Here is a 19,371-nt window from a genome sequence, read left to right on the forward strand (position 1 = left end):
AAAAACTATCTATAAATTATTAAAACTTGAAATTCATCATTGATGCAGTTATTTATAAGTAGCTTTTGTGTGTATGCATATATACATGTATGGTATACAAAATAATATCAAAAATTATTTGATCGATGGAATTTTGAGTGACTAGGTAGAACATATAGACCCCTGGTCTGAGAATCAACAGATACAGGTTTTAGTCCTGGTTTTGCTGCTTGGTATATATTTGACTGAGAATTCACTTAACCTGCCTCGGTCTATTGAAAAAGAATAATAGTACCGCTTTTGAAACATCATAGAATTATTATGAGGTTAAGGTTAAGATGTTATGAGTGAAAATATTCTGTAAACTCTAAGTGTCTGTGACTAGCCAATAATATGATCTTTATTGGATTATAACTGTAAAGTCTGGGATTTTAGCATTTCAGAAGAATTGGTTTAGCTTACATTTATCACTAGGAATTGATCTCTTCCTTATTTTTGCTTCTGTTCTTGGAGCATTTATTTTTATGAAGAAAAACTATTTTTAATAGAGGCCTTCAGAATACCCATTTCTGAAGAGAGTAAAAATAGAATGTATGTTCATAAAGTAAGAGGAGAGAGATAGATGGACGATACCACCCGGGTTCTATCCCCACCATAGTCTGTGGGTTACCATAGTCAGGGTAAAGGATTATATACTCATCAGCAATAAATCAAGGTTGATGGGATTAGGTTGCACAAGGACCCAGCGAACACTGTAGACCTCACAGGGCTCCTTGTCATTGTTGCTCACATCAGTTAATGTTCAAGATTAGCTCCCTAGTATCATCATTACCCAACTTTGAATTTGGTATTTCATTGATTAGTGACTGAAACTTTATCCCTCTTTGTACTTTACCGGGAAAAAAGTAATCAGTTACTAAAGTCTGTAATTAGTGCTGTAAAGACTTTGGTTTCCTGGAGTTAGAAATGGAAGATATTCCCTTCAGAATCCAGATAAGCCAAACACACCTACTAGGACATTATCTATAGTTTTACTATGGTGGCTTTGTGAAGTACCCCATTATGTTCAAGGAATAACTAACCCCTATGAAGAATCTTACTAGTATAAATCTTTTAAAGGAAAATCTATATCGAGAAATTTTGAAGTAGAAGGGGGAACTGAAGAGTTTTAGACTGCTCAGATGGATCAAAATTGGAATTGAGAGTGGCAAGGGATATAGGGTAGACTGTATGAAAGCTCTGAACTTAGAGGAATGTCAGAACTGTATTTTAGCTGTATAATCATACCAAGCACTTCACCTCTCTTCTCCTCCAGTTCCTTATATCTAGACCAGAGATACTAATAGCTGTTGTACCTGCCTTCAAGGCTATTGTAAGGATCACAAGAAATTAAATTAGAACTTTATGAGTTCTTATGCAGTAGACAGATGTAGAGTCATGCAAACAGTCATCCCATAGTCCAGTGCCTGTGAGAGACACGGAGAAACAAATACATTCTGTGCCTCTGAGGAGAAAAACAGAGACAGAGGCAAAGGCAGAGGCAAGGAGAGAACTCTCGATGATAGTAGGTACCTAAATTTGACAAGGTGGGAGAAACAATAATAGTAGGAATTCAAAGGAAGAGGAAAACTTTAGGCTAATATGGTCAGAGGGAAAAGAGATTTGATAAAGATCTTAAAGAATACATATTATTTCCACCAATGGAAAGGGACAGAGGAAGAATTCCTGGTCTGAGAGGTGGTCTGAGCAAAGAAATGGAGAAGGTAAATTCAGGAGATGCTGAAAGCATTTGGTGTCTAAGGAGGGAAGCCAAGGAAGATAAGCCAAGTGGTGAAGTTTAGAGCTAAACCATCCTAAGTCTTTCATGATTTGTGACCACTAAGTTGTGTGATTCTCATTCCAGAATGGATCAAGGTTCTTCGATAATGAGAGAAGAATGACCATCCCTATTTGACCAGGGAAACTGAGGCTCAGAGAGGTCACATGGTTGTTCCAGATTTACACAAGTACATGAGAGAGATCATATCTCTCATGGTCTGACTTTCTTCGTGTAAAGCTATCTTAGGAAGATAATTTTGGCAAGAAAATGTAGGATGGACCAGAGTTGGGGGTAGGGGAGACACCAGGCCTCTGGTATAACTCAATGATAGAGTGCATGTTTAGCATAATCAAGGTCCAAGTTCAATCCCCGGCACCAAAAAGAAAAAATAATGAGAGACCAGTTCAGAAACTGTCCACCAAGGGGTCCACATGTGAGATTTCAATGGTCTGTATTAGTGTAATGGTACTGAGAATGGATACAATGTCAAGAGTAAGAGAGAGGGCAAAGAAAGAGGCCTCAGTGATTGACTGGATATTGTGAGTTTCAGAAATGAGTCTGAGAAGCTGGGCGTGGTGGCACAGGCCTGTAATCCCAGTGACTCAGAAGGCTGAGACAGGAGGATCACAAGTTTCAGGCCAACCTTGACAACGTAACAAGATCCTGTCTTAATTAAAAAAAAAAAAAAAATGAGTCTAAGAGATGCAATACCCCCAATAATTCTACCTTTGAACTCCGATGAAATGGAAGGGTTACCCAAAAAAATGGTCCAATGTTCAGGCCTGAGCAGTTGAGCACTAATCCTATCCACATTCATTCCTTGCCTTTATCTGGACAAGAAATTGGCCATTTCTTTCATTCATCTTTCTAATATATCCCTGATCACACTCCAATTAGGTATAGAAAGATAGACTGTGTGCTTCCTGATACTGACAATAGCCCCAGCCCCGGCACAGAGAAGTGCTTGAGAGAAGTGAAACATTCACTGGTCGATTGATAGAGTGAACAAATGAATGCCCTCAGAGTTTTCTTCCTAATTCTCAGGTGGAGTCAAATAATCCTTGCTTCAAAATTCTTCAGTGGTTCTCTCTTGTCTGTAAAATAATGTCATAGCGCATTCACAGTCTTCCACAATCCAGCCAGCTTCATGTATCCCATTATTTCGCCACCTACTCTGTTCTGTCCTCTCTGGGCCTCTCAATTCCTAAATGCAGTTTCACGTCTCTGTGCTTTTGCTTATAATAGTTCTCCAAACCAAATGTCCATCACACCCTACTTGCTCATAAAATCCCACACAAATGCAGCCTCCTGCATGAGAACCTCTCTACGGCACCTGGTGAGACCAGTCCCTCTCTTCACTCCCAGCATGCAACTGCTGCAGGTCTTATTCAGGGTTTGACTTACACGCCCACCTGCCTGACACACTTGTCCTCCAGGGCCTGGCAGAGGGTTCGCTCCTAGTGAGGGTTCAAAGGGAAAATAAAGTGGCAAAGGGGCCATTTAGAAAGACAGAGATGAGCTTAATTTTCATGTTCTCTTATAAAATTTACCCTTTTTTTTTCCCAAATTACCCTCAGTGAAAAATAAAAATCATTTAAGTATTACATATTTATACAAAGGAACTGCTTCCCTTTCTCTGCCCATTAAGATGCAGGTAGTTTTACTTTAACATCCAGGGTTTTTCTTATTCCTTACTCAGCAGAAAAAGCTCGCTCAAACAAAAGGAAGAAACTGACATATTTTGGATTGACAGATGTCAAGGGACACTACCATCTAATTTCCTTGTTGATTAATTTGAAGGTAATTTCCTGGTAACCCAGGCTTCCAAAAATGTATTTTAAGTGGCATGTTGGTAAAAGAAAATTAATTTCTCTGCGTTAAACTTGCCAGCTTTTGAATTAATTGCATGAGCATAACAATCAATTAATAAATGTTAAGCAAACAAGGGAAAATCGGTCAATTAAAAAATGACAAAATTGATTCCAAGGGTAGATAAACCAAAAGATTGTCATAATGCTCATTTCTAAGTTTAGATAGCCTGCCTCTGTACAACCTACCTCCCACATTTCTACATAGCATTCAAATTGCTGAAGCTTTATTATAATTTCTTATAAATAAATTACCACCTAAGCCCTCCTCACTGCTTTATCAGGATTAAGGAAACTAAACATAAGCAGCAGTCCTCCAGCTACCAGTAGAAGGTCATTGCTTCAGGAAGGTGTACCACCCACAGTACTTTGCAGATGTATTTTTAAAAGGGGAGTCTTTGCCAGATGGACCGATATTCCCTAATTGTTTGCCAATGCACTCTGCCAGGAGGATGCTCTGTATATTGTCTTCCTTTCTCCTGATCATACATTTAGATGTCTTCCAGAAAGCAGGCAAGATAGGAAATGTCAGGGCCTAGGGCGAGTGTCTGCCACCTTAGCACATTTAAATTAAACCTTTTGCCCATACTTTTACATCGGGGCTTGAACATGAACTGGGATGTGTGCATTTCCTCTCTTACTCTGGATTTTGAAATGTGTTCCCACACTTGAAAACATAAGTGCTTTGGAAATGAAGTTTAAGGAAAGTATATGAAGAATAAAAATTGTCTATTGAGAATCCCTTACAGGCAACATAGGCTTTCCTGCTAAGGGACGTTGTTGTTTACCTGGTCTGCTCTGCCTGTCCTGACTCAGTGGCATCTTTTATCAGAAAATGCACCCCTTGTTCTCTCAGTCTGGACTAAAAAAAAAGAAAAGAAAGAAAGAAATTCAGAGATTGTGGTATTCACTTAATTTATTTCCTTATTTTGTCAAGTGCATTCACCATAATGATATGCATAAAACTCTGGAACCATTCCATTTTAACATATAGAAGATCTCTGAATAAAGTTTGCAAAAAAATAGTGACACTAAAGGACATGTGAATTTCTGTGTCCAACTGAATCTTCATTCAGATGTCGAGTTTCTCAGTCATAATGTAAACAAAACCAAACCCATCTCCAAAATATTTAGCTCTCCACCAGCCCTTTCCATTTCACTAAGTGACACCCTCCATCCTGGGACTCTGGACAAAAGCTCTGGCATATCCTTCAATTCTCTTTGCCTCAGTTCACACACACGCGCACACACACACACACACACACACACACACACCCATATACATTTATTTAATACCTCATCAACTCTACCCTCTGTTAAATTCTGTTGACTCTACTTTCAGAGTTTTTCGAAAGCCCAACTATGTAGCACTGTTTCCTCCTGAGCTACCATCTTCTCTCTCACCTGGATCTCCTCAGGAACCTTGTACTTGGCCTTCCTGATTTCACCTGGGCCCCAAAGCAGCCATTTAAAGCAACCAGAAACATCTATCAGATCTTAGCATTCCTCTTTCTTCTTTTTATCACTGGATCCTGAGAGCCTAGGACACTGCCTCACAATAGATTAATCTCATTGATACTTATGAATGAAATTATGTAGTTTAGATGAGGTATATAAAATGACACAGAAACATTTGGACACTTAAAAAGCATTATTTGACAATGTAGAGACCAGGAAAGAATAGGACAACCTGTCTCTGAATCTGAATAATTCACATACCTGTCAATCAACTCATCACCTCATCCCTTCCTTCCACGTATTATGAAAAAGGAGATATTGTGGATGAGACAGGTTTACTGCCTAAAACCTCTCCTTTGGGGGTTATGTCTACCTAAACTAACGTAGGAATTTAAAAATGGAATGCTGCTTCTAGTTGTTTTAAACAGTTGCATCCTCACTTGGCAGTCATAATAGCACAAGTTGCTTCAATAATCAAAAGAATCATTACTGATTTTGCTAAAATCCCTGGGAAATAGCACAAGATGTAATATTTTGGCACTAATGAGGTTGTGCCCGAAGAAGTGTGATTTTAATTATGATAGATTTGGAGAATCCATTGCAAAACTGCAGGAGAACAGCATGCTCTACCCAGTTCCAGGGAAAGTGCATTAATATCCCATGTTTTTGTTTTATTTAGTCTTTGCTGGCTGTGTGGAGAATCACCTAAGGTAATGGCAGGGCTACTAGGGACTACATCAAATAGAACCCGACAAAGAAACGTTATTTTCTCCTCCCATACTATGGATGGGGACTGCACTACAGAGGAATATTTGTCTTGAGTTGTCTTACAAGCATACTAGATTGATTTGCTTGGCCACTGACAGTTCTGATTCCGACACAACCTTTCCAGCAACTTCCATCCTTCAAAGGTTGAAAGTCACCACTTTAAAAGTCCACCGGCAGATGGAGGAAAGGAGTTTCTGCAGAACTGCAGTTCATTCGAAAGACTGATCTGGGTTGGGTCTAAAGGCTCCTGGTGGAAGTCTGCATATGAGCAGTGTTGCTGATTACTTCATTAGAACCCTGTGCGCTTCAAGAGCCATATGCTTTCAAGTTTCTTTAAATGGTATTAGGGAAAAATATCCTCAAGGCATTATTTTTAAAGGGGACTTCAAACGTTCCCCAAGAAAAAAAGTGTAGCACGTTTGAACTCCAGGGGGTTGCAGGAGAAATCTTACTTAGCAAGACTGTGAAAACTGAGCCTTCTTTTCAGTTTCAGGGTAAAGAAAGTGTTGGTCACATTCAGGGAGAAATTTGAAAAGTGGATGGAGAAAGATGCAGAAAATCTCCAAATCCTTGAATCCTTACCATAAAATAGCAAAGAAGATGACTTGAGGAAGGAATTTTTTTTAATAATTTTTATTTTTCTATTCAATGGAATCAGGAGAATAGAACACTCTCCCCATATCTCACAGAGTACAAAAGTTTATAAATTCTTTCCATTTCTTACCACCCAGAAGACACATCTAAAATGATTCCCCACTCCCCACCTGGGTTACAGGGATTCACACTTCCACATTTTAAAGACCTGGAAAGCAAGGCCACAGGTAGGGGGGAAGTGATCCCTTTAGAGTTTTCCTGCAGAAGTTCTGTTCCAGAGGTCAAATCAAAGAGACGCTTCTCCAAGTTCAAACCCTCCTCTTTTAAATAGATCCCAACCTGATCTCATTTAATGCATTGATGTCTGGTTTCTTAGGCATTATAGTTGCGGTATTACATATCAAAAGGACTCTTGAGAAATTCTCTCGAATTGATAATTCTAATTTCTTATGTATAACTACTCTATATTCACTCAGAGGACAGCTGCATTGTATGCTAAACCATGAATCGTAAAAATTGGTCCCTTTGTATGTAGGTTTGTATTAAATTGAGATGCTCTCCTTTATTTCCCTGTTTGTTCCCACACTTGAGTTCCTGGTGTCAGTTTATATTTGGCTTCTTGAGCATATTAAAGTTGTTCTAGTGCTTATGATGTTTTTGCCAAGAGCACACTTGCAGCAATCTGCACTAGAACAGTCTTTGTGCCAATTACTTCAAAAAGTATTCTTTAAAATAAAAAGAGGAGGGGGACTCTTTTTTACTTTTTTATTTTTTTAGGGAACTTTCAGGTTATAGTGTGATGGTTTCCATTTTAATTTTTAAAGTCAGTCTCCTCAAACTGATGACTTATATAGGGTCTGGACTGTGCATCTTTGTATTTTGAGGCTTGCTTTAAGCCTTACCACAAAATGGAAAGCCTGATAAAGACTTAGAAATAGCAGCAGGAATCAGTGCTAAGGAGGAAACTGCTGTCGCTGCTGACACCCCACCCTCATCTGTTTAAGCAGCTTTGGGAAAGAAACTGCTAGAAGCTTGTTAAGGAGTTTCCAAATGTGTGACTGTAAATGACTATCTCTAATCATGGCTGAATAAACCAAATGCAGCAAATGAGCTGGGGACACGCGCAAAAGTCACATGAGGGGGGCCTGAATTGCATATGCAGAATGGATAATATAACCCATGTCTGTGCCCTGGGGTCTTTTGAAGGTTAAAAATCCTAGGTTTGATCAGTCACTTACAGATATAGATAGATATAGATATAGATGTAGATATAGATATAGATGTAGACACATTTGAAAACACAAGAGGAAAATGGAAGGAAATATACCCTCTGAAATGCGTTAATAAATGGTAGAAAAAACACTGGGAAAGTGTTTTTAGTTTTGATGACTAAAGAGTTTTATGTCTACATTTGAGGAATAGTGGAGTTAAAAAAAATTTAGGGAATATATGACCGACCTGTTACTTTTAAACAATTTCAGTGATCAGAAATACAATTATAATTATTATTTGCATTTTTCCTTCAAGGGAATGGCTAGTTTAAAAAAATATTCCACCTCAGGAGACAGCAAAACTGCCCCTCCCTGAGGCCTGTTCTTCCTGTCTACATGGATAATTGTCTTCGATTCTGCACCCTCTGGAACTGAGGAAGAGAGAGATTGCTGGCTTCTGTACCTGAGAGTTATTCTTAAAGGGTTTTCTTTATTATCCAAATACAATCACACATCCTTCTGCAGCACTAGAGGCTGAAGGAGAGGATGAAGGAGGCTGCCTGGATGCAGGGCTGCCTCGACATTTTCTCTCAGCAGCGGAATGCTCTCTAGGCTCACCTTCTTCATGAAGAAGAGCCCATGTGCACAGCTGTCTTTGGACATTTGTTGCATTTTTCATAGTTTAGAGTGTCTGTGCCAAATTCTGCTAGAAAACTCAAGAGAAACAAAAGCAAAGGGACAGAACAAAACTGGTTGTTAAACTCGAGAAATAAGTAAAACACACAAAGGTGTTAGGCAAGGATGAGAAATATTTCCTTACATGTGTATATATCCGAATATACTGTATATTCTATCCTAATAAGAGCCCATCGGTTCCAAGGAAAGTATATCAAAATACTACCATATTTCTCCCTGGGAAGAAAGGGTAGGAGGTGGGAAATGGGAGTAGGGAGCCAGTTTTTGCCTGGTTTGGGGCTGGTTCTGAGTCGTTTTTGTTTCTCAGAGTTATTGGGAGGTATAATTGCAGTCTGTTATATCAAGAACTGTCTCCCTACTCTCAAGACAGTGGCACTAAGCCACAAGGGGCCTCAGAGGAACTTGAGGGGTGATACCCCCTCCTTCACATCAAGTGATAGAGGAATAAAAAAAGTTGCCCTCTACGGTGGTACAATGGTCCTCTGTCCTTCTCTAGGAGACTTTAATAAAGTAACTGAATCAAACGAAATTTGATCAGATGTGTATAGTTCAGCCTTCTTGCTTTGCCCCTTAACAATTTATCGAGGTGTTTCTACCATGGTCCTGTTTTATTAAATGATATTTGAAGTGTTCCACTCTCAGAGAAAATGTGGTTTATATCCTTGGCATACATTTACATAATCTCATTAAGGAGATCTCAGCAGCTTAGTTAAACTATCCCAATAAAAAATCTTATCTTTAGTAGAAGAAAGACTACTTTCTCCAGAGGAAACAGAAAGCAAATATGGGGTCTGGGCCCAGTTTGAGAAACTAAAACTGTAATTGTACTTATATTTTTTAATGTTATGTATTTGAAGTTTGTTAAAAGAGATGGATGAGAAGTAATTGTTATGTTTGGGGGATACAGTCATATAAGAAGAGAATGCTGTGTCTAATGTATATTAAGTATGGGTTTTAAAAATAATTTTTTATCTGTTGCCTTAGAAAATACTTCTGCATAGAAAAATAAATAAATAAAACAAGGGTGATGAATTACCAGCAATCGCTCAGCTCCCCACTGGAGCCATCAAATTAAGGGTTAACCTTCCAGGATCCCCTGAATTAATCAGGAGCTGAGCCAGGGGCAGGCCTGGAGTGGGGGAGGGGATTGGCAGAGCTGAGCCTCCCCCAGGAGGCTCCCAGCACAACAGTGCAGCCCACTGTGGCGTGGCCACAGAGAGAACGCAAACCTTCTCACAAAGAAAGGAGCAGGCACCGGAAACACGCCCGGATCCTACAGTAGCCCAGGCCTCCTGCTTATCACGTGCCACGCTTCCATTTTCAAAGAACCCAAAGGCAGCCCGTTATGTTCTGCAGAGTAGAACTATTTTCAGTACAGATTTAATTGTAAATATATGTTCATCTTTCTTTTCCCGTTTGGAAGGCAGTCTGTGATGTGCCTCTGGGTGGTCTTTATTAAGATCTCTAGATTCATTCAACTCCCCTGCAGAGAGAAGTTGCAGCTGGGTAGTGGATGAGACCTGCCAACCACTGCCATTCAGAACACTTGATGACCTGGCAGAATCTAGATTCCCAGGCCTTCCCTAAATTTAGAGAATTGAAGTTGTGCAAATAGGGCCTGGGAATTCACATTCTTTATAAGCTTTCCACATGATTCTTGTGTACATCCCAATTTAAGAACTATTAACTCGAGAGGTTGATTTTGTTTATCTCTATTTTAAAGAAGTCCCTGTAAAAACACTAGGTGTTTCATGCTTTCCATTCAAAGAACAAAATATATTTTCTCTTTTGCACCTGGCCCGTTTAGCCATTGTAGGTATTTGTGTACTAACACAATTAGGTGGACTTCATCTGTAAGAATAGGAATGCCCAGGTTCACACACAAGCTTGTGCTTGTTCCTTCAGGATCTCAGTACTTCAATGACAGTAGAGAAATTTAGCCTGGCTTCCTTCCTTTTCCTCTGCCTTCCTCAATCTGGAAGGCCCTTTTGTACAGCTTCAATTCTGTCTGCTTCCTGAATCAACTATTGTGAATCTTTTCAGGAATCAGACCAAGCATCAAACAGTGTCCCCCCATGACATCGCTCTCCTGCCTACTTCATTTCCACTCAAACCAAATGGAAGATCATGGAGTCCCTAAGAACTAACACTTCCTATGTAATTGTAGCCCAGTTATCTGACAAGATAGGTTTCTGTCAGGATTCTTCTTTCCTAACTTTGGTCAGAACTCTCCCTGGTACCCAGTCTCACCTCGTCTCCTCTCTACCACCAAAGCTACCCTTAAGATGAGCCCACACAAAACCCTGACACCCTCAGTAATTCTTACTGGTCTGGTATCCTCAAGAGCTGAATCTTACCCTTTACTCCCTGTCCAGTATTGAAGATCTCTGATCTTAATAAGGAAATTCTTTGGGTCAAACTCCCAGAAAGAGTCTTCCACACATTTGCTTCCTGAGTTCATAGCCATTAGGTGATGAAAACCTCTGAGGACCACCTCTCCTATTGCATCCCCCTTGGCCTTGGAAGAGGTCTGCCTCATCACCCACTCCCTGCCAACAGTTTGTTTCCTCCTGAATCTTATCTCCCCGAGTTTCAGTTTCCCTTGAGAAGCCAATTTTCCCCACTCTCTCTTTTTCTTAGCCACTGTTTTTAAAGTCGCATTGTGATGATGACGCAAAGCCTACAGTTTTCATTTTAGAGTCAACTTCTAGAACTAAAATCTGAGGTCATGGAAAAGCAAGGGAAATGACATTCTGCTATTCTGTCTCTCCACGGGCCAAAGGTCACAAGCCCTCTTTTCAGGGGTGCTTGTTTCTGTGGACAAGCACTTGTTTCAGCTGAGGTGTACGGTTGTTTATTTGTTTGTTTTCAGACCTTGTGCAAAGACCTAGGTGGCAGGAGTCAAACAGACAAAGATAGCCAGAAGACCTATTGGAACAGAGTCTCCGATCTATGAATATGGTCTAAATTCGAAAAAACATACACCCTGAGAATGAATGAAATAATATATATAAGGTTGATATTCTCGTGCTGACTTAGATTAAGTTGTTATGCTGCAGGCTAGATGTTTGGGTTCAGGAGATCCAGCTAAGCCCTTATCTTTCAGCAGGTTTAGGGCCACCTTAAAGCCTCCATCACTTCTAAATAATTAGCTGACTCTCCCATGTGAGCTAGTGATTCGATGATCTGTATGCTAAACCAGACTTCTACAGGGGGGAAAACAGAAAAGAGACCAGAGTGCCAGAAGGAAGGTTAATTTTTAAGGTAAATTTGTATTCCCTTAAAGGACAAGTGAAAAATCTCTGAAGATATTCTAAACCCAGGGAATCTGTAGTTTTTTGGTGCCTGCAGCCCTTTCTGTTCCCCTAGTCGCCTAGCCCTATTCTGTGCTTGACATTAAATGTGGAAAATAATGCACATAATACTTGGCACTTCCTTTTGATAACGAGAACGTTTCCTATTACTAGAACTGAGATTTATTCCTAAAAGAAAGGAGAATAGCTTCCAGATGTATTCTTCCGTCACGGGCCTCCTCTCCTTAAGTATTGACAGAGGGGAGGTTGTATCAAGGTCTTTGCGATGGGCTTGTTTATAATGAGAAGATACTGGGCGAGCACACCTACGTGTGTATCACCAACAGGCACGTGAAAGGAGCATATGGCAGGAAGAGAAATAGATATTTGTCCAAGCTGCGTGGCTTGTTAACACTCCCACACTCGTCCTAAACTCTGCAGACATGTAATTACAGCACCACATACAGCTCCTCGCTGCATCAGAGAAAACTAAGTCAAACCATGTTTTTTTTTATTATGAGACAATCAAATCATGCTAATTTGGACATAGTTTTTTTCAAATATGGTGGGATTTCAACCCAGAAATTCTGCACATCCTGTTTCACTGTTGCTGGCATCCGGACAGTGCTGTGTAAGGAGTTTAGAAAAATATGGGCTTTAGCATTTTTGTACATCTCTTTATGAGAAGACAAGAACAGTGAAAGAAAGTGTGAGGATTGAGCTCTTATATAAAGTTGAGCTCAGGGGCAAAGAATGTCTTAGTTCAGAAAATTCTTTTGAAGAATATCTAAATTAGCCTTAAGACCAAACCAAGATGAACCTTTAGAACACAGAGGCAGTTTTTACCTAGCTTTGGCCAAAACCAAAGAATGGTTCCAACTCAGACAGGATGCATAAAATCCCCAGAGATGAATTCTTAAAATAAACTGTATTTATCAACTGGCAACTGTGCTCCAGAACCTCTGCTCCCACTACGGGGGTATAAAAATAGATGGGGGAAATGCTACAGCACAGTAAAAGCCCCTCCATTGAGCATTTGATTATAGAATTCTCTAGAAGCTATCATCACCCGGTTCTTTTCCACTGCTTTGTATCTGAGGAACTATTACCCTGGCCAAGCTAGAGGACCAGAACCAGAACTCAAGAGGTTGATTTTGTTTATCTCTGTTTAAAAGAAGTTCCTGATTTAAAAAAAAAACAAAAAACAACCACTAGGTGTTTCATGCTTTCCATTCAAAAAACAAAATATATTTTCTCTTTTGCACCAGGCCTCAGAAGTCCTGTTTCTCAATTCAGTGGTGTCACTACACTATGATATTCCTTTCATTTTAAAGCAACTGTGTTATTTTTATAGTTTCATAACTCTTGACACAGTATTAGAATTTAAGCTTATATATTTGTATTCACAATCATTTCCCATCCACCCACAAAACTTTAAAAGGAAGCCATACCCATTCATTGGAATATTACCATTAGGTAATGATAATGGCAATGGTATGACAAGCTTGGCATTTGTGTATGTAGACTGCAACAGTAGATGGAAAAAAGGCATGCCCAGATGCTTTCAGAAATGTTCATTAAAAAATACAGTGCTCCTCACTTAGCCACAGGAGATACATTCCAAGATCTCCAGTGTCTAGGGGTATAGCTCCTAGCAGGCAGGAGGCCCTGGATCAGATCCCCAGCATGGGAAAAAAAAAAAAAAAAAATCAAGACCCCCCCCCCCCCCGTGAATGCCTAAAACCTCAGACAGCACCAATTCCTGTATGTGCTGTGCTTTTCCCCTATACATACGCACCTATGAGAAAGTTTATCAAGCACAGCAAAAGATTAGCAATAACCCCTCAAAATAGAACAATTATAACAATACACTGTAATAAAAATTATGTGGATGTAACCTCTCTCTCTCTCTCTTACCTTATTGTACTATACTGTTTTTTCTGACCATGGTTATCTGAAACTGCACAAAAGCAAGATCACAGATAAAAGAGGGGCTACTATAATTGTTATAGAGCAAGAGAACCTCAACTTAGAGAAAAACAAACAACAACATAACAAACCCATAAGTTGCCTTAGGCTTCAGGTACTCAAAGGGACCCAAAAGAAAAAAAATGCCTTTGGCACTTTTGTCTGTTTTCTCCATTGATAATTTTATTTAACTATCACTTCCAGAAAAGAAAAGGAAAAAGAAAACTTCCAAAACTATACCTTCTGCTATCACACTTCAGTGCCCAATTCTTGTTTTCAACTATCCTTAGGATACCGTCTCCAGGATGTCCCTAGGCTGGTCGCTGTCCATGGGAAATCATCCTAGACCCCACCCTGGTCAGCAGTTCCTTCATTCCCAATTACCATTTAGTCTACTGTCAAATCATACTAAAACACAGGCTCAAAAGTCGTGGTGCTGTCCCTTCTCCCTGGTCCCACTGCCAATTTCTGTTGATTGTACCTGTCATTTTGGGCCCATCTCTGTCTCTTCTACTACCGTCACCAACTGGAATGCTCCTGGGAATTCCCGATAGGTTCCCTTTTATATTCCTTTGTTCTAGGTCTTCAATCTGAAAACCCTTTCACCATTCTCTGATTTTATCTTATGCCAACAATATAATGCCAGTTTCATATAGTCTTGCTGATTCATTCAGCTGAAAGTATTTTCTTTCTACTCCAAACTCATGAAGATCTTATTCTATAACTTTTTAATGGAACATACTTATTGGTTAATAAAATAGTCTTTGTTGAGCATGCACTAAGTGTCACACATATACCTAGGCACTTTATATACATTTTCATTTTATCCTCTCAGCAGCCCTTATAAGACCTGAAAAACATTTTTTCATACCTACAAATATCGATGCCAATGCCCCACTCCCTGGGATCTTAATTTAATTCATCTCAGGGTAGCCTGGACATGGGGACACTTAAAGATCCTCTGGATGTTTCCTGGGTGTAGTCAAGGTTGAGAACCACTGGTGTAACTTCAAGGTCATCAGCCAGATGTTCTCAACCAATAAGCATCACCTCTGAAGCTTTAAAACAGGAACAGGGCTGGGGATATAGCTCAGTTGGTAGAGTGCTTGCCTTGTAAGCACAGGTCCTGGGTTCAAATCCCCAGCACCACAGAAAAAAAAAAAAAAAAAAAAAAAAAAAAAAACGAACAAATGCTGGGCCCCTGCCCAGTGCTACCAATTAGAATCTCTGGGGATAGAGTCTGGGAATCCACTTGTTAATAAAACTTCACAGGGGCCATCATGTAACCTGGATTAAGAACCACTTTCTTGATCAGACACTGCATCACCTCCCTCTTATGACTGTGGTACAAGAAATTACACCTGTCTTGCCCTGTTGTAGAATCTAAACTCTTCGAAGACAAGATTATATTTTATTCACCTTGTTCTGCACTCTGGCACCCACCAAGATCCCTTACACACGATGCATTTTAGAAACTAAAGAACCAAGAACATACCTTTTGTTAACCTTATTTTGAAAGCAAAGAACATCTTTGCAGAGTACAGTTGGCCTTTCTTATCCATGGGTCCCACATCCAGGATTCAAATGGAAAATGTTCAGGAAAAAAAAAAAAAAACTGCATCTGTACTGAACATGTACATTTTTTTCATATTTACTATTTTCTAAACAATACAATGGAACAACTATTTTCAAGGCATTTACTTTGTACTGTGTATTACAAGTAATGGAGAGATGGTTTAAAGTCTATGGGAGGATGTGTGTCAGTCACATGCAAATACCACACTATTTTATAAAAGAAAGTGGAACATTTGTGGATCTTGGTATCCATAGGCAATCCTGGAACCAGTCCTCACCTATGGTTTTTGTTTTGTTTTGTTTTGGTTTGGTTTTTTGTTTTTTGGCAGGGGCGTGGTACCAGGGATTGAACTCAGGGGCCCTTGATCATGGAACCACATCCCCAGCTCTATTTTGTAGTTTTTATTTAGAGACAGGGTCTCACTGAGTTGCTTAGTGCCTTGCTTTTTGCTGAGGCTGGCTTTGAACTTGCAGTCCTCCCACCTCAACCTCCCAAGCTGTTGGGATTATAGGCGTGCGTCACCGCACCCAGACTTTAATGATCTGAAAACTAAGCAAGTCATTTTAGCTCTCAGATCATCACAGCTGCCTGGCCATTAGGTGCCAGGGTTAGGATTCAAACCCAGATCCTCCTGATAATACTTGTTTCTACTTTTCAAACCTTAAAAGCAATTACAGAATGAAAAACTCAGCTGTGCACATATTTGAATACATGCTTCCAGATGTTTCTAAAATTTGAACATAACCTGTCATATGGGGAAAAGGGCTCTGCTGACACTCTGTTGGCATGAAATGAATTTGGAAAAAACATGTTAGTTTAAACCTAAAAATTAATTGTGGTATCCAACAGATTTCCCTTTCTTCTCTTCAGTTTCACCCTCCCTCATCCCCTCACATACAGTCAGACAAACATTCTTCTTTGATTGTTCTTTGACATGTCTTAACAACTGTTTAGTTACTGCATTGGAAATTTCTTGAGGTTTTTGTTTTATTTTGTTCCTTCTTAGTTTGTGCTATTTTTCAGACTTTTCAAATAATCTGAGCTTCTGGTTATAAATGAAGTATTTTTGAAGGTTCATAATACCATTTACGTAAAGTCATAAATTGGCATCTGATATATATATTTCTAATGTTTCGTTCAAAATGAATAAGCACATAAATGTATACAGGTGATATATATATTTCTAATGTTTCATTCAAAATGAATAAGCACATAAATATATACAGGTATAAAGTCATGATGATTCTCAAATAAAACCTGGAAACCTGAGTTCTGGTTAATTTGCCATTTCCAAGCTATGGGACTTTGGACAAGGAATGAATTTTCCAGAGCCTCTTTCCTCACCTGCAAAATGAAAAAGAGAGGGACCAGGACAGACCCTCTCAGACTTTTTTCTTCCAAATAGGAAATTTTATGATCCTTTAAAATAATCAAACCCTGGTTGAAGGTAAGCTCTAAACCACCATTCTGAAAGAAGGCATTTATAGGTCTTTAGCCAACACTAAATTAATATGTGTTCCTTACCCTTATTGGTTAATATCTTTAAAGGCAAACGGAGGCACTGTTTAAAAATTGTAGAATTCTTTACCATTTATTGTTCAATGCCATTATCTCCTGTGATTTTCATTACATAGCTACAGAATAGTCAATATTGTCCCCATTTTACAGAAAAGGAAAATGAGACACAGAGAGACTCCCAGGGTAACAGAATCAGAAACTTGCAAGTCTAGGCCCCTGGTGGACCCTGCTTTGACCCCCTCCAGTGCCACAATAGCTGCAAAAAAAGTTGGAGCTCAGAGGCTGGGCAAACCTGACAAGCCAAGGGCTCCCCACGTCTTCCTTCCCCAAATGTGTTCCAGCCCAGCCACCTTTAAATTGCTTTGGAATAGAATACCAAGTGGGGATTTATTTAGCATATCATTTCTGGGTGTGTGTTTTCCTGAGCATTTATAGATCTGTGTGTTTCCAAGAAGCTGAGTTTTCCTGATAAAACCAGACAGATCATGATAAATGAGCAGCTATGTAAGCCTAGCTGGGAGGAGGACGGGGACGGCAACACCCCTCCTGTGAAGTTAATCCAGTTTCTTTTAGCTATTTCTTTATTAGTTAATGAGGTCTTGCAAAAATGTGTGTCTGTGATGGTGTTTTAGCATCCTTGCCTCTAGGAACGTTTTCAAATATTCATAAAGTAGCTCATCTGACCAAAGCGTAAAGCAAAGGTGCATTAAGTATGAATTCAGTCAACTTCAAATGTGGGTGGTCGAAAAGCTGCTGCTGAAATAACCTAAATAATCCTCCTCGTTGGTGTTTCCAGATCTGCAGCTCTGGGCACAAATGTGAAGGGTGACAGGGAAGAGGTATTATTTAGAACAGCTAGGACTCCGAAGGGCAGCCCCATAAGCTTTGATCCTCTTTCCTGACTGACAGTAGTGTGACTTGCTTTTGGAAAACAGAATAACTTCAGAGAAACAAAAATAAAATGGGAAAGGAGTTGCCAGTCAAGCCTCTGGGAAGGAAAGCAGACTCTAGATCATATTGTTCCTGGGAGGCTAGGCGAGAGAAACTTACTTCCCACTTTGGTTCTTCATGATAAAGAGGGAAAAGTGGAATCTCAATAGATGGTTTGGCACTCAGTGATGTATTTGGAGAGCAAAGCAAATGTGGAAACTCAGCTACTAAACTGAGCTCCATGGTACAGTGAACCACCGCAATTACCTCTATGACCTGGTTTTGGGGGACTCACAGTGGCAGGGTCCTCAGGACCTAGCTATAGTTTCTCTTTCTCACACACTCTCTCTCTCTCACTCATGTGTGTACACACACACACACACACACACACACACACACATATACACCCCTCCAAGAACTCACACAGTGCCCCACTTACATTATCTCAAAGTATGGTCACACAAATTCTTCCTATGTTTACCCTTTTATGATTTTGTTTCCCCCAAACATCATTTCAGGAAGTTGACACTATGGCTTTCCTTCTGTGTGCAGGTTACAAGCAAAGGTTTGGTGGCTTGGGGTGAGCTGACTGTCTTTGGTATTCTTCAGCTAAGAAATAAAAAATGATAGTCCCATATTCTCCCCCTGGCTTCTTGGCAAGTATCTCTGAGCTGCCACCAAAATGGTACAAGTTTTGCTGACCCTACTTCAGTATGAGCTCAAGGAATGAATCATAGACCAACACCCTCAACCCCATGGGGGCTGCAATATCTTGCTGCATTCCTGGTAATGCAGTGCTTCCCAGTGTGAAATATCCTTGGGGGAAAAAATCTCATTAATGTCACAACCACTAATTTTTTATCCATTGGAGTCTTTGGCCTTTTGCAATATCAACCCTTGGATGAAGGTAAGCTCTGAACCACCCCATGTAATCTGCCTCAGTACGAATTTGGAAACAGATGGACATCTTTTGTTATTAACAAGGGCTAATAATGCAAACATTTCCTTCTGCAGCTCAGTGTTCACTTTTTGCTCATTTCATCTGATTATGAGTTTCCCCTAACTGTAGAAACAACCAAACAAAAAAGGTCCTTAAAAAAAAGGCAACAACACTATAATAATGCTGCCTTGAGAAATTCTCAGAGTATATATTATTATTTCTCTTTTGTCTCTTGCCATGAAGACATTGAGGGCACACTGACAGTCATTATGATTATAGAAGATACACGCTAATGTTGGTTATTCCAGATGTAATTTTGCATTTCTCAGAAGAAATAACTATTATATCTAGGATGGAAATTTGACTGGTGTCCTGTACTTAATGTTCTTTTCCAGGTGATTCACATAACAGGCCGGCTACGCCTGAGAGTGTCTCTGTCCCATGGGAGGACCGTCCCCAGCCAAATCATGGGTCTTGTGGTTGTGGCTCATGCCTTGCCTCCCCCTACGATCAATGAAGTCAGAATTGACTGCCATATGTTCGTCACTCGAGTAAATATGGACCTCAATATCATTTACTGTGAAAATAGGTACTTTGTTTTTGTTTTCATTTGTCCTGTTGCACATTGCTCATTGGTGAGGGTCTGTGTTTTCAGCAGTCTGAGGATTTTACTCTCCCAACGAGGCTCATTATAAATCCTGATCTTGTTTTTAATGGCTGCTTGGACTGACACCAAACATGGTTTTTATTTAA

At 39.8% G+C, this 19,371-nt stretch overlaps 1 protein-coding gene across 9 annotated transcripts in view; it reads left to right on the forward strand.

Annotated features, from left to right (window-relative positions):
* The window catches only part of Npas3 (neuronal PAS domain protein 3), an 829,271-nt gene that overhangs the window by 782,659 nt on the left and 27,241 nt on the right, over nucleotides 1–19,371 (forward strand). For all 9 annotated transcript variants that reach the window (XM_047540503.1, XM_047540505.1, XM_047540504.1 and 6 more), the window contains one exon: nucleotides 19,014–19,207. In XM_047540503.1, coding sequence (XP_047396459.1) covers nucleotides 19,014–19,207 — 194 coding nt within the window. The remainder of the gene's footprint in view (nucleotides 1–19,013; nucleotides 19,208–19,371) is intronic.

This window comes from Sciurus carolinensis, chromosome 2 (assembly GCF_902686445.1).
Source record: "Sciurus carolinensis chromosome 2, mSciCar1.2, whole genome shotgun sequence".
Classification (NCBI taxonomy): Eukaryota; Metazoa; Chordata; class Mammalia; order Rodentia; family Sciuridae; genus Sciurus; species Sciurus carolinensis.